Source organism: Argiope bruennichi, chromosome 9 (genome assembly GCF_947563725.1).
Source record: "Argiope bruennichi chromosome 9, qqArgBrue1.1, whole genome shotgun sequence".
Taxonomy (NCBI): domain Eukaryota; kingdom Metazoa; phylum Arthropoda; class Arachnida; order Araneae; family Araneidae; genus Argiope; species Argiope bruennichi.
In genome coordinates this window covers 40,253,389-40,270,523 of record NC_079159.1, presented here as the reverse complement: position 1 = coordinate 40,270,523, position 17,135 = coordinate 40,253,389, and the positions used below count along the sequence as shown (strand labels likewise).

Genomic DNA, 17,135 nt, shown 5'->3' with positions numbered 1-17,135 from the left:
AGTTCAAAATAAGTTACGAAATAAGACCATATTGATAAAAAAATATTCCGTTAATTTTCAAAAGTTAAATTTTTATGAAGTCCCTCTAGAAAAATGTAGTCAATTAGAAGAAGTTTTATTAGAGAATTTATTATTAGAAATTTTTATTTATTTATTTGCAACAACATCATTACAAAAACCGAATACTCGTATCTTTAAAATTATGTGGGTTTACCCGATTGAAAATTGAAAGCGCTGCCTAGGGACCTTATACCAAAATAGAAATAAAATGTGTTACATATTATAAAATATAAAATATATAATAATATATACATTAAAACCCTTTTTGCCTGTTTACGGTATATTTACGACGCCGTCATGTATTTTTAAGTTTTTATGTTCAGACTGCCATTTTTATTTGTAAAAGTTAAAATATAAAAATAAATGCTTGCTAGAAATTTATTGTCAAATTTATCACAATTTTTCAAAGCGACATTCAACAAATTAATTCCCAGATTATTTATTTTCTTTCATTTAACTGTAATTTAACCGTTTTAAATATTTATGTAAAAATATATATATAAAAAAATGGAACTGCAAAGTGAAATGCAGACGATTTTCTTTAATCACAAGATCTTTATAAAATACATTTTATAAAATGTTGTGTCTATTTGTATGCATGATTTTTCATTGTATGTGCCAACTGCGTGACCACATAAACTGAAATTGAGAGCCTCATGCGTCCGGCTGCTCGCATAGCCAAACCACTGTTTATCTTCTCTGTCTATTAAAACTTCATTTAAAGGCATTGGGGTTTTTTTTTTAATCATATGAGTTTATGATGTTGTTTTGGTTTGATGTTTTTGAAGCCTAAAAATGTGTAGGCAACAAATTGGCAATTTATCGCTTTTGAGGAAGGCATCAGTTTTTCGCTTCCAGGGTGATTAGAAAATAATGATGAAGGTTATCACATTTGGCGATTTATCGTCTACTAAAGTTACAACATGGCTCAGATGTCCGCCATGTACCCCGTTCTCCTGTCTCCTAAGAATACCTTAGAAGTTTTGGAACTCGACCGATTTTGAGATGTAAAAAAACCCATCATTTTTCTAAATATCGACGCATGAGTAATCTGATAGTCTCATGATTGTTTCCAATCGGTTTAATTAATGACTTAATTAATTAAGACAAATAATCTTAAAAAATAATAATGTTCTCACATGATAATTAGAAATTTGCGATCGTAGATTTCGTTTTATTTATTTATTTTGACAAATGCTATCGCATTCTTGATTTAAAAATTTCAATTGTCAATTTGTTTATGACTGCTATTTTCACCGAAGAAACAAAGTTTTACATAATGTGAAAAATGTCATAAGTCATTTTTTTTTTTTTTTTCTGTATCATAATTCATTTGATTTTAAAGATACAGCTGTTTTTTTTTCTAATATTTTTGTTGAATGGAAAAGAAAAACTTCCTAAATGACCAAATTTAATGACCAATAAAAAAAAAAAGTTCCTTTTTGAATATTAAGGGTGATTTTTTTTTAATTAACGTAATTAATTGTACACAATTATTAGTATTTGTAACGTAATTATTCTGTACCTTACTTTGAATTACATTTACATCGTCCACTTATCTCTAACGGGTAAAGAATTAAACCGTGTTTCAATCTTTTGGGTATACCTTCTAGAAGAGGTATAATTAAAGGTAAACGGAATTAATATTCTTAGTGAATCAGTTGGTGACTAGAAGTGGTTAGTATAGTATAAACAGTTATTTTATTATACTACTCATGTGAATTTTTTAAAACTCATGATGGTTCAATATTAGTACTTTTATTTATGATTTGTTGTTATAATTAAACTTAATAATCAATTTAGGGAAATAATTCGAACGAAGTATTTGATGGAATGACTTTATCTGATAAAGATGCCACTGATGTTGGATCTTATAGTGAAAGCTACGCCGGAGATACGGAAGGAAGTAATAGTACGTTATAATTTATCTTATCTGATAATAGTTTATGATAATTCTTATCTTGAATAAGGTACTTAAAATTGCTATCTCTTTTTTAATTGTAAAATAATATATAAGAAAATATTTATGAATGCTAGTGTTATGAGTTAAAAAATGATTTGAATCTAAAATTAAATTAAGGATTCAAACTGAACAAAAAATTTTGATGTCAAAAAATGAAAAAAAAAAAGAGTATTATTTTGCACCAAATGCTGATAACTTATTATTTTTAAATTCTTAGGAGAATTCATTATCTTCTGGCAAAATATGCAATCATTGCCACATGAAAAAAGCCGCTATCTTTGTATTTGAAGTTTGTTTTTGATGTTCAATGTATTCAGATTACCTTTAATTGCATTTATTCCATCCTTATGAATAACTATAACATCTTTAACTTCAGCTTGCCTTTTTTTTTTTTTTTCCACACTGGCTTTTGGAATCGATAACTTTTTTTTTTCAGTGAAATCAATAGCCTTTTCTTTTTCTTTTGATGGCCGTAGCACCTGGTGATTGGGTCTCTGTTTTAAGGCCGAAGGATTCGAAAATCGAAACTCAGTATGTTACTGTTTGTCTACCTCAAGAATAGCTCCCGCCAATATGTCTACGATAGTCTGTTGCCGTGGAAACAAGACCTGCTCCATTTTCAATAGGGGATTTAAAAAGAAAGGCATCCATGTTGGCTTACTGATCGCCTTGATGACGTATTGGCGATTTTTTTAATTGATTTATAAAGAGTGAAAAAAAAACTGTTTAATATATTAATTATATAATAATATTTAAACTTTTAGACATAAAAATGAAATATTAATGAATATGCAATAAAGATGAAAATTATTACTATAAAAAAGTAATTATTTAACTTTTTAATATTTGTTTAATATTTTCATAACTATTAATAATTATCAAGGACTTTAGATTATTAATACAATGACAGAACTTCGTTGATTATTAAACTTTCAGCATGTATTTTCAAACAATTTCTAAGGCAAAACAGTTTTTAAAGTGAAATAAAATAAAATAAAATACCGTCTAAATTTCCAAAATAATGTTCATTCAAGTATTTCAAAATCCTCTAAATCACTCTCGCAAGTTTCGGTTTCCTCTGAATCAGAATCATCATTGGTATCAATTTCTCTCAAATATCTGTGTCTCCAAAAAACAATATTTGGTCTTTCCATGAGTACTTTTCTATTATTAACGCACTTCTTCCATCGGAAATTCATTGAATGTAAGACTTTGCACAATGTGTCTTTTTGCCACGAAAATCCAATTTTTTCTTTCAACACGGGTAGTAATTTTCTGAGGGATGGTACTTTCCTTTCTTTTATGTAAAAGTCTTGAATTGTTTGCCGTATAACACACTTGTCAAAGTCGTCTATTTCACAGTTTCGCTCACTAGGTCTTTTACGGTGTTTACCGGGTGATTTTAAAACTGTCGATGAGCCCGATGTTGAAACTTCCTTTCTTATTTTTTTTATTGTTGCTTCAGAAATTCCAGTTGCTTGAGAAGCCCTTTTCAGAGCTTGTGGGAGTGGAATTAACGCAGATTTCGATGAAGCTTCATTGGAACAAAATTCCGCAACATTATATACAATTTTACGTGCCTGCGATTTCAAAATTTCACCCTTCCTTAACTTAAAGGCCATCTTGCAAGTTTAGCAAAATCAATTAAACCAGTAAGGAACAAATAATTTTAAAAGCAAAAGCAAAATAAACACAAGGATAAGATAACGCGTGCAACTCTTTTAAATCCGAGAAGACGAATGACGTGATGTAACCTTTAATTCCGCCAATTCCCTACACGCTTAATCCCCATTGGAAATGAACTAGTCTTGTTACTATAGCGACCGCCACTAGATAGACTTCTTGGCGGGAGCTATTCTTGTGATCGACAGACAGTACAATTACAACAAACAAGTATGCGATTCTGATACATATTAAATCAGTTGAGGTCAAATATCGACTTTATGAGATGGCGTGGAAATTTGGCTACCAAATTTCCAATTGTTTATATATATATATATATATATATATATATATATATATATATATATATATATATGTAATATTATTTGTGGTGAAGCATGATGCAGTTGAAGGCAATGAAGATACTTTTAATTTCGTGACGTCGTTTTATTTCATTTTGAAGAAGCAAGCATATGTACAAGCGACGAGCACACAGAACGACACAGAAAGGAATGAGGGAAGACCTCTCGGACATTTTATCCCTGGTCTTATATAACCTATGATTTTGATAGGGAAAACATTTCTTCACAGTGCTAATGTATTATGAGATTTCGATAGGGATTTTCATTACAGGCGCCGAGAAGGTAGGGGAAACAAAGGGAGATTTTAATAAAGAATTTGCTTCATCAGCGGTATGTTATCTCTTCACGCGTAGTGTGGGAAAGTTAGAGTTTAGCTGATTCAACAATTTAACAAAGCTTCTCTTGAATTAATTAAGTAGAGACAGTGGAATTGGATCACGAAATAAGAGAATATTTTAGAATGAAGTTACTATGGGCTAAATTAAGATGAAGTTACTATGAAAATTAATTAAATTGAAATTAGAGTTAAAATATCATTACATATATATATATATAAATATAAACATTCGTTGGCCTATATATTCACTTGTAATAATCGCGATAACTCAAAAATGAATCGACGTATATATATAAAAATTAGTATGTGGTCTTGTGGCGAAAATAAATTATTAATTAATATATGTATGCAATTAAATGTGTGTCAATTTTGGATTCAATTTGTGGGAGAAAAAAAAACGCGTTCTAAATGCATAAACAGTTTTTTTTTTCATTGTTATGAATTACAAAATGTGCCGTGTTGCATTACTACACGCGAACGTTGAGAAAGGGCACGTTCTCTTGCAGAATGTCTTGACTTTCAAAGCTTTGCTGCTTTCTTCCCTTCGCTGTACTTTCAAGGAATACAGAGAATAGAAAGTATGTTAAAGTGTCTTAATCTGCGAGGAGATCAAGGAGAAAAATTCCCGCATTTTTAATTTAGAACCGATATGGTTTAAAATGGATTATTGAATAATGGGATTGCGTTACCTGCTAAGGAGAGTACATAATTAGAATAGATATTTCCGATCATTATCTCAACATACTCTTATGAAATAAAATTCATATTTAAAAAAAATGAGGACTATAAAAGAAAGTTCTATAACCATTCTTTTTTTTAAAGGTATTTAAAAAGTCTTTCTTCAGTCTCAGTTGAAAAATAGTTTAAAAATACTATTGAAATGTTTGCAAAAATTTCAACTTACAATAATTTTAAGAGTTGTTTTTTATATTTAATCTTACTCGTATAGAGAAAAACTAGCACTCTCTGAGATCTTTAAATTATTTAATTATTTTCTCTTATTATTATTTTTAGATTTATCACTGCATTTGTCTTTTATCTAGAAATGTTTTTCTTCATTTTTAATTTCACTGTCTATCTTTTTGTACCAAATAGTCATGTATGTTTTGAATTGGAACTATAAGTTAATAATTTTTTTTTAATGGAATGGCCTAAAAGGGTGACAGTAAATGATGAAATAAGCATGTTTCACCACAGCTTGCTGGATAAAAAAAACTAAAAAATAAAAGGAAACATCAGGACTTTAAATGCTTAGATAATACCCAACAGGAATTCATGATGCAAGAGTCTGAAGAATCCATTATGGATATGCGGGTAATTTATAAACAATCAAGCGAAAGTCCGCATAAATAGGATAAATCAGGCAGATACAACAAAAGTTTATTGACCTGTCATCTCTTACTACTTCCAATTGTAATAAATATATAAGCAGAAATATTATAAACGAGGATAAAGAAACGCTGAAGTTTAAGGAAATAATTTGAATTTGTACAGTATAATAATATCTAAATGTATAAAGTACAGAATGGTCATTAATTCATGTTTATTTTAAGAAATTATTAAAAAGAAGCAATGTTTGAAAAGTTTCTGTTTGCACAAATATGATCAAATAGAAATTGGATTTTATCCCCTTGTGTGAAAATAAATAAACGATACCAAAAGTAACTGAAAGACGCCACTCACACGACATATTGAGATGTTTTATGCAAATCAGGCAAAAGTTCCGTTCCCATGGACTGTGTGCACCTCGCTTCTAGCGCATTTTGCCCTCTTTCCCCTCATTTGTGGTTATCTGGAGCTCTTTGATATCTGTTCATTTTGCCGGCAGTTTGCGAAAAGCCCCCGACCGACGCCCACAGGTGAGAATTGTCCTACAATGGGTCAGATGGCAGATTTACAACCATATCCGTAAAGGTAACAGGCCATGGGAACGGGGCTGAACACAAACAGACTATGAACCAAAGCACAATAGCATGACGTTTAGCAAGCAAAACAGAGCGTTTATTTAAAAGTGAAAGCTGTTCAACATAACAAACCTCAAAAAGATATTAGCCAAGCGAGGTTTTCCTCTACGCCTATAACAGCTGAATGTAGCAGCATTGATGGTGCCAGTGATTCGTCTATTTCCATCAAATTGGGTGGGAAACCTTGGTAAACACGAGACTTCCCACTGCAAAAAAAGTAAGTATTCCACTGCAATAAATCTGTCCAGGTCAAGTTTGGTGACTCTGAAAACCATTTAACTTATAGTTTCGACTCATCATTTGGTTTTCAGTGAGAGTGTTCAATAGGAATGTCTTGAATTTACATTAAAAGTGGACTATTCTGCATGAAGGTGACAACAAGAACGTATGTTTTACTTAATATGCAGGCACAGTGTGTTCCCATAAAAATATTATTTAGCGTTCTGCAGTGATTGTACAGGTTTCTCCATCTGATATGGGAAAATGCTCTGTAAAACAGGAAGGTCCTTGAATGAAAGCCAACTGTAAAAAGACACCAAACAAATCATATGAGGAGAAAGCAGTGCTTGGTCATATACCCATGAAGGTTTGATGTTGCCCATACGACTGTATTGGGTTTTAATGCCATCTTGCAATGAGAAGTGGACATGATGTTTAGAAGCCATTGTGAAACATTCCATTTGCGTCAGCATCCTTCTAGCAAAGTTTAGTCTTTCGTATGTGTCTGCTGGTAATAATTGGTGAAATATCTGCATTTTATATGGATACAGATCCAGGATTCTGTACAGAATATTGTAGATCTTGGGTAAGACGGAGAACGTTTTGCATGGCAGTGGCTTACAATATTTGAGATATTGGCGTTTGTCGTTAATTTAATATATTTACTGAATTTTTATTTTGTGAATTTTCGAGAATGTTTTAGCAGTGAATCCTTGGCATTCGGTTAATAATACCTGAAAATTAAATTTATATTTCTGACTTTTTTTTTCTCCAACCGATTGAAACCAAAATTTGACATAGAATTTAAATTGCAATCACAAAATCACATACCAAATTTCATATATTTAAATCAGTGAATTATCGCGTTTATATGCTTGTGAAAGTACCGACCGACAGATGGTCAGTCTTTTGACGGATTTGGTTCAAAATTTGATACAAATCTGCACTTTTCATTTTAAACATGTGAGCAAAATTTTATCCACCTAGTTCTTTTCGTTTTGTAGTTATTGTGTTAATTTATATTGGAACAGCCAAATAGATAGACTTCCTGTGAATGGATTTCGCTCACAATTTGATAGAAATTTACAAATGTGGTGTAAAAATCATATGCAAAATTTCATCCATCTAGCTGAAATCCTTTTTTTAATTATCACAGGGGGTCAGATAGACAGACATAATGCCAAAAATGTGTTTTTCGAACTAAGGGAAGTCTGGAATAATGATATTTATCAAAATCTCGAGCTCTAACTTTTAGGCGATTACAATACTTTATGTATACTTCGTATACGAGAAAATAAAAATAGTTACAATAATTGCTTAAAAAATAATCACAAGACTTACTATATATTGACATGTGTGGCATTCTCTCTAATACAGCAAGTGTCTTTTTTAGAGCTGCTTTCTCATGGCTTAGTTGCTTTTCAAATTAAAAAGAAGAGGTTTTATAAATGTTCCAAAAAGTAATCTAGATATGACAAGTCAAGAGATTGTATAAAGATATATTACCATCAAGCCAAATTGATGAACCCACAGAAATGGTTCTAGGATATTTTTTTTTTTAATAGAAGTTAAATGAACTTTGACTATGAAATTCTTTTTTTTCCAAAGAGGAATTGGTTTGAATATCTTTAATTATCAATTAGTAAATTATGCCCTATGTAAAAGTGTAATAAAATATTGTGACTAATCAAATAGCTAACTGATTAACTGAAAATCATTTATTTATAAATTATATTTGTTTGTGAGTTAAATTACTATTGTTGTTTAGTGAGTTACTTTATCTTTTTTTTTTTTTATCAACTTAAGTTGTTGAAAATTGTTACAAAAAAGAGAAGTTGTTTCACTTACTAATATTAATTATAATAATGGCTTAAATTTGTGTAAATGTACTCTTTATAAAACCTATCAACTTATTTCAAGTTAGGACAAAATTCATAATATTTATAGCTGTGAAGAAATTTAATATCTTAGAGTAAGATTTTGTAAGCTTTGCTCATTTGTTTTCATACCAAATTACGAAGTACAAAAACAAAATTATAAATAAATAAGTTTTATACTCTGATTCATTGATCTCTAAAGTCCGTTTTATTTCATTTTATTCATCTTTAATTCCCCCCCCCCTTTCCTCATATATGTATTAGCATGTATACTTGCCATCTGTATATATTAGAGATTCTAAAGATATTAAAATGTTATAAAAATTATTATCTTAGTTTAGAGATGTATAGATATATTGTAAAATAATATGTTAATTCCAGATATTAATCACCAGTTCCACCTTTATTATTAGGTAGTGTTTTCCAAACCAGTACAAAGTATGAAGTCACCCACCAGAGTTTTATTGAACATGGAGAAGTTGTTAAAATGCTTCTTGAGCTTCTCATGCATTTTCAAAATGATGTTGATACTGATTGGGTGCCATCTGCATTGTATCTAATGCAGACTTTAATAAAATTATGTCAAGAATGTGAGATAAATAAGATGGTCCTTTGTAAAGAGGTAAACATTTTAATAATATATTTTAATGTCCTTAATAATTTGTTTTTTGTATTATCACAGGAATTCTCGTATTTGTCTATTTTTATTCATGTAAACAAAGCATCCATCTTTGAAATTTCAAATTTTAGATTAATGATTCTTGAGATACAGCCATCAGACACGAATCGTTTTCAGTAACTTCCTTTTATGTTTGGTTGTTTTTATCTGCAATGATCTTCATCAATTTAAAGTTGTCTATAACCGTAAATATATACAGGGTGTTTCAAAAACCTTGACCGCGGTTTTTATTCTTTAAATATTGATCGTAGACATACACTGTACAAAGTTGCGTAAAAGAACAAGAAAACAAAGTTTTACAAAGTTGCGTAAAAAAAGGTGCAAAATGTTATGAAATCGATTAACATTTTCAGGGGATTGAACTTTAAAAAATACAAAATTTAAATTTTTATACGGACCCTGTACAAAAAAATTCCCAATGAGTAAAATGTGCCCCATCGTCTAATAAGGTCATGTACAAAATTTCAGAATTTTATCGTAAAAATTCTCAAAGATATGTTAAAACAAATTTGGAGAAGGATCAATCACAAATTAAAATGCAAACGTTTACAGCTTCGGTGCAGATGACCCGAAGCAGGAATGATGCATCATAAGAAAATTAAATATGCTTCATATCTTTAGTTTTAAATACAAATTTTAAAATCTATGCTTCCTGAAAAATACTTTAAAATTTTATATCATGAATTACAGAATATAACTTAAAAACAGCACAGTCAGTGAACTTGTAAAAAATCGTATGTAATCTTTCCTTTAAGTTATAATCTCTACACATTTTTAATACTTTTGAGCCAATAAATAGTAATATTATTATTTATTTATTCAATCACTACTTTCTTTGTTAATTTGTGTACGACTTTTGTTATACTTTGTTAAACACGAACATCCGACATCATTTCTTTGCCAACTCATATCCAGGCATCGAAAAGTGGTTTAAGTCAGCATTTTATATAGTTTCATATCTTTGAACTTTTTGTGATAAAATGCTGAAATTTCGTACATGACCTTATTAAAGGATGAGGCACATTTTACTCACCGTGAATTTGTTTGTACGGGGTCTGTATAAAAATTTAAATTTTGTATTTTTTAAAGTTTAGTCCCCTGAAAACTTTAATGGATTTCATAGCAATTTGTACCCCTTTTTTTACACAACTTTGCAATTTACAGTATATGTCTACGGTCAATATTTCAGGAATAAAAGCCGCGGTCAAGGTTTTTGAGACACCCTGTATATAAAAAAGAATGTGTATCAGCAGTTTTAAGATAGGAAAATAGGAACAAGTTCCGAAAATCAACTTGCACCAACCATGTATTATCATAAAAAAATTTATTGTGTAAAAAAAGGAACGAAAAATCATTGATGTAAAGAATCCCATTTAAAAATTTGTTTAAAAAGTCAATAAAAAAGTAGTATCTCCCGTTAGTTTTTCTTTTCCCTTCAATTTGCTAGTTCATATATAAAGTGATGGTTTTGACATTTTTGAAAATTCTGCTGCCATTTCAAAAATCTTTAAAGCCCCCCCCCCTTTTTTTTTATCTAAAATGTTTAAAGATCGAACTTTAAATTATTCTAGTTCTTTGAACGTCAAATCATAAGGAAGATGAAAAATCTTATAGCTTTGAATGTCAAATCATAAAAAAGAGAGAGAAAAATTGTATAACTCTAAAACGGAAAATAGCCCTTATTATGGAATGTAATTGATATGAAATAAATAATGCAACATGTTGAAAAGGTTTGTGGACCTTATTTGAACCTAGTGACTCATTTAAGATAATGAAAATTATTTGCAAATTTGATTCATGTCAACGAGAATTTAATCCATTGTATTCAATTGAAGCGATGGAATAGTTTAATATAAAATCCGAAGGATAATGATCATATAGTCATGAATATTGCCTTCATAAATATTTTAGTAAGATAACAAACAGATTTATCTATTACATGATGTGTCTGCTGATATACATTATGTAATAGATAAGATAATTGATAGACATCATGTAATAGATAATAGATAGAGAATTTATTACATGATGTAATAAATTCTCTGAGAATTTGCTTTTACCGTCTAAAATGATATTAAGTTTATGTTAACGCATTTTGCTTGTCAGAACTTTTTAAATTCAAAATTGTCAATCTGCGTTAGAAACGTTGTCAATTTTTTTTTTTTTTTTTTTTTTTTTTCAAATTTACAAAATTTTAGTTTCCATATGGATTATAAAAAATTAACAAAAAAAAAATGTGTGAAATTCTTTGATATATCCGATATCAGATATGCATCAATTCTCTCTGGACTATATCTGATTACTAAATTCCCAGATTCTTAGCCGCTGTGATTTTTTAATTTTTTTATTCTGAAGTTATTCAAAACGTATAGTCGAGTTTAATTGTACAAAAGCATTGTCATGTGGTAACATGCTTACACCATTTCAAAGAATGACTTTACTTTATCGTCATTAATTAATTTTAAATGATTTTTTTTTTCAATTTCAGTGTAATTAATGAACCTCTTAAAAGCAGTACTTTAAGCATTTTTTGCGCTAACTTTGTTGAGTAAAACGCTTGGAACATATGAACTTAATTTGTTTTAGTTCTATATGAAATGTAAATGTTTTAGTTCTGTATGAAATGTAAATGTTTTAGTTCTGTATGTAATTTTTCTGGTCTAAATTAAACAAAAAAAAGCTACCACTTTTAGAAATATTAATACTTAATAAATAACTTAAAATTTGGATTATTCGAAATTTAAACAGTGATAAAATTGCAATAAAAGCATTGTTGAAACACTCTGATTTGTATTGTACTCTTTGTGTAGGGTGATCGGAATGGAGCAAATGATAGGGAAACTTAAGCAAAGGATCGTTTCTTAGTAAAATTGTTTTTTTATTACATTTAAAGTAGTTATTTATTTTATGTAGATATTAAAATGGTGGAATAATAAAATTTCATAAATAAAAAAAATCTGTGTTTTGCATCATTTTTAAATTTTTTTTTTTTTAATTTCTATTGTGACAGTAATATATTGTGTCCTATGGTTCAGTGAATTTATTTTAATTTCAGTTGTACTAAAATTTAAAAATTTCTATGTAAGGCATGAAGAATAAATGTTGTTCTGATGATAGTTGATTGTCAGATAAACGAGTTGAGAGAGGGGGAAAGCAGATATCACGATAAATTATAGGGTTGTAATAAATGCGATTGTAATGCGCATGTCTTTTCAACTTCCCTACAGATTCTTTTTGGTGTTGCATTCGTCAACTCATCAAAACCAGGCTATAATATTGAAAATATTATAGTTTTTTGAAATCAAGACATAAAATATATTTAAATGTTTGTAACTTAGAAAAGGGTTAAAAGTGTTCATTTTAAATTCTTCTCATCACTGCTTACTAGTGAATTATTACTTTTTATTAATTTGAAATACCAATCATATTTTTTAGAGTAATGATGATACAAAGATTGTTCTATTTTAAGGAAATATCTGATGATTTATTATTTTATCCTGGTAAAATAGAATAAAATTAATAAATGATGTCAGAATGGCATTTTGGTTCCACTACAACTGAATAAATTAACGATAGTTATTTATAAGAATTTATAACACTTAAAAATTTCAGCTAAAAGAGCTGTGACAGAGCTCTGATGACAGATAATTTTCAGAGAGATGAAAATATTTGTTGAAAGGGAGAACAATGGGACATGAAGAAATAATAAGGTAGTAATAAGTACGGTTGTAATGCACTCGACGCATTTTTTCTCCCTTGCTTCTTTATAAGTTGGTATTGGCGAATTTGGTTGACAAAGGAATGAATTGCTGTCATATCTATCAAATTCGGTTTCAGTATTATGATTTTATGAATGTAAATGCTGTTCATGTTTTGAAAAGTAAAACGTTTTTAATTTTATAGGGAATACCAACGATGTTATTAGAAAGCTTTTCTTACTCTTTGGCATCATCAGAAAAAAAAATTTATGGTACAGTATAACATTTTAATTATTTATTAGTGATACCTCAAAGTATCAAAAACATTTAGATTTCTATGCTTTGATTATTTCTACTATGTTTTAGAAACTAATTAACATATACATTTGATTTAATTATATATATATATAATCCATAATAAAATTAATACTGTTTTACAAATTGCAGTTTAAAATATTTTTTGTCACAGTTATCTCAAAAGCACTGTTTATGGTGATAATTAAACAATTTGGCGGAACTGAAAGAAACGATACACCGACATGTGCGTAACTTTCCTCCTGATATTCTAAGAGTTATTATTGAAAATGCAGTAATGCGATTTAACTTGCTTTCAGAAAATAGTGGACGCCACATTAAACATGCTTTGTAACACGTTTCAGAAACGATTAAACACATTTTAAACTGATGTCTTCAAGTCCTATTTTGCTTAACAATATTGCATACAGTGCCATTTCTCCTCTGGTGTTGAGTTTTTGAACTTTTTTAGGAGGAGGGGTCAGAAAAGAAATTCCCATGACCTGCTGTCCAAGTTTGATAACATTTGGTCTAGTCGTTTTCCTTTTATAACTATTTCAAAGTGGAACTTTAATTAGAACTACCCTGTATTGCTAGTTTTATAATTCAGTGCACCGATTCCTCATTAGCTTTTGCATTTCCCGAATAAATAATTTTCTGTTCATTTGCAGATTTTTTTTAATGACTTGAACTTAAATATTTCTTCTTATTGTGCTTATTTTTAAAACTTATATAGTTTTGTTAAATTCTGAACATTTTCTTTGTGTAGATTACCAAAAGGCCACCTTGGATTTATTTGTTCTTCTTGCCCAGCATTCAATCCAACCTGCAGACTTACGAAAAATTATGCATTTCTTCAAATCACAATATGCCCCTATTGTAAGTAAACTATTTTCAATTAATTCCAAATTGCCTTAACTAATTAAAGATGTAACAATATATAATTTAAGAAAGACTATTTAGATTATTTTCCAATTTCTTCAGTTACCTTTTGGTTTTTTTTTTTTTTTTGTCATTGTTAATTTTATTTCATTAAAAAAATTAAATTCTAACTAATATATCAGATATTTGCTAGGATGTAAATATTTTCATGTTTCTTGTCAATAAAAACTAAATCTTTGTAAAGCACAACTTATGCATTTTTTGAATGACTAGCATAAAAGAACATATAAAGAAATATATAATCGGAAATTTAATAATTAACTTTAATTATTGCAAATTTAATTGATGTAATCTAATGTAAATTTATCGGGTAATAATAATTGCAAAGAATTTTACTGCCATATTACTTCATAGTTTTGAAAACAATATTTTAAAATGAATCATTTTTCATAAAATGATAAAAATTATACCTTTATTGCATATTTTGAATACTAATTATGTATTTCTTATTTTATATGACTTATGCACATGTAGGTGGCATTTAATTTAAAAACATTTTTATTATCATCTGCCATGCTGATTGTTTGTGAGTAATCAGATGTAGCATAATAAATCATATTATATGTTTTTTTTCTTCTAATTTTGAAACAAACAAAATAAGTTCAAACTTTTTCACTAGAGTTCTTTAAAGGAAAATGGAATAATGTTTTTCATATTCTTCATCACCAATGCTTAAATTAGCATTAAATAATTTTCATCTGTTTATTCAGTAATAGTGAATAATTATGAGTTTGGTTACTGGCATCAAAATTCACATACTTCTCAAAAGTAATTTCTGTCCTCAGGCAATTTGAAATTTACGAATTCCAAAAAGGATAGAAAATTATATATAAACGAATTACTTTATAGCTACTGTATTTTGATGAAATAGAGGTATAGATGAAGAATTTATAAATACTGTTTACTGTATTTATTTCTCATAAAATCTTAACTAAAATTTTCTTAATGCTCCAGTGTATTTAGGATGAAAATTTGAAGAAAATATGTTCAGTAGTTTGGATTTCTATATGAATCAAGAATTTTCATTTTTATTTATGTAAATTAAGTTAAAACTATCAGCTGCACAAAATTATTTTTAATCTTTATAGTGTCTAAATAAATTCTGAATGTTGTGTGTGTTATTTAAAATTGCCAAAAACTGACTTTCTTCATAAATATCCTTGAATTTTTATGTGAAAATACTTTAATATAAAATATTTAATACAATTTTTTTTTTTTTGTCTTGAATATCAATTGCATCAAACATACATTCTTGACATTCATTCTTGAAAAATTGCAAACTGTATGAAAGGGTTTTTAAAAGTTACTGAATGTTATTTTTTCCTTAAGTTATTTATAGCTTTTAAAGAATGGTACAAAATTTTATTGAACATTACACTGAATGACAAATAAATGAAGAGACAAATAAGTATCAGAGACAAATAAATGAAATACTTAAAATGTCTACTACATTTTCATTCAATAGGAATGTCAATATTTCAGACAAAATCATTTTTTTAATCTGTGGACTCATAGTTAATTACCATGAAACTATCGTAATGCTTCATAATATTTATGAGAAAAAAAAATTTAAAAATGAAGTGTTATATGATGATTTGTATTGTATACACGGTGTTTATGTGTTTCACTTTTTTGATTTGTGCTTTTCCTTTCTTTTTTTTAGACTCTACTTTTAAAGTGTTTAAATTTTCTGGTTGATAGTTTTGTTATTCAACCGGTTTGGAGTATTCGTTTCCCATGCCTTCGAAAACTGGGTCCAAACACCAGAAGGTTGAAGAAAAGATTGAAAACAGTATATAACATATATAATCAATATGCTTCATTAAATGGTACTTGTGCTTGGACTTGTAGTGCTCTCTATTTTCCTCTTACTGAAGATACCAGATGGCATTCATTCAACAAAGGTTTTAGCTTTACTTTATGGATGAAACTTGATTGCCTTGATCATCTCTGTCCTTTTTTATTATCAGAATCTAACAAAAGTTACATTTTGTATAAAAGTAAGTTACTTTTTAATTAATTTTTTTGCCTTCTTAATTACTTCATAATTATTAGTTTTTTTGGGTTATTTAAAAAATGTTTTCTCAGATGTTCATAAAGAAATAAAGCAAAATGAACACATGTAAAAATTTATGCATTTCTCTTCTGTAATATAGTACAATATCTGTAACAGAATTTGCCACCTAATGGCCTTAATAAAAGTTAACAAACCTTCAACGATTGCCGTAATCTTTGAATGTGTTCATTGTAATTTTTGAAGATGCTGCATTAGACTATTTTTGATGGATATCCAAAGAAATGTTAGTTGAGAAAGGAACGCTTCATCAATTATATTTTAATGTCGGAAGCAAGACGACGCGGTTCCTGGTCATCTGGATGTGCGTTCTACTGATGCTCTTGGCCGTATTTATACTGTTCATCCGAAGAATGATAAATGCTTCTATTTGCGGTTGTTATTGCTGAATGCTCGTTCGAACATCATTCGAAACACTACGAACTGTTAATGATATAGTGTGCCCAACATTTTGTGCTGCATGTCAAGAGATCAATTTGCTTGAAAACGATAATCATTGGGACACGACAATGGCTGAAGCAACTATTTCTGCATTTCCAAGCCAGAAACACACATGATTTGCTATCATCCTTTCGACATGCTTCCCATCCACGTAACCTGTGGAACAAATACAAAGATAACATGTTAGAAGACATTTTACATCGAATTCGTGTAAGTTCAAGAAATCTCGATATTGAGGTAAATGAGGAGATGCATAACCAGGCTTTGCTGTTGATTGAAGACATGCGTTACCTCATGTGCGGCAGTTTATTAGTGAAGTTAGGAATGCCAGCGCCAGATCGTGAAATGAACGACGCGTTTAATTGAGAATTGGAACGTGAACGAGAACATGATCGATATGAATTAGACCAATCAGTTCAAACGAATGTACCCCTTCTGAATCCCCAACAGAAGGAAGTGTATGATACATTAATGAAGGCAATGGGGTCAAATCACGGTCACGTGTCATGTACCAAACAAACCGCTTCTGTTCAATTTTCAATCGTTCTGCTCATGTCGTGATG

General features: G+C 29.2%; 1 protein-coding gene across 6 annotated transcripts in view; it reads left to right on the top strand.

Moving 5' to 3' along the window:
- The window catches only part of LOC129983662 (lysosomal-trafficking regulator-like), a 99,013-nt gene that overhangs the window by 16,284 nt on the left and 65,594 nt on the right, over nt 1-17,135 (top strand). For all 6 annotated transcript variants that reach the window (XM_056093232.1, XM_056093231.1, XM_056093227.1 and 3 more), the window contains exons 9-13: nt 1,864-1,972; nt 8,858-9,066; nt 13,027-13,093; nt 13,885-13,994; nt 15,721-16,057. In XM_056093232.1, the coding sequence (XP_055949207.1) occupies nt 1,864-1,972; nt 8,858-9,066; nt 13,027-13,093; nt 13,885-13,994; nt 15,721-16,057 (832 nt within the window). The remainder of the gene's footprint in view (nt 1-1,863; nt 1,973-8,857; nt 9,067-13,026; nt 13,094-13,884; nt 13,995-15,720; nt 16,058-17,135) is intronic.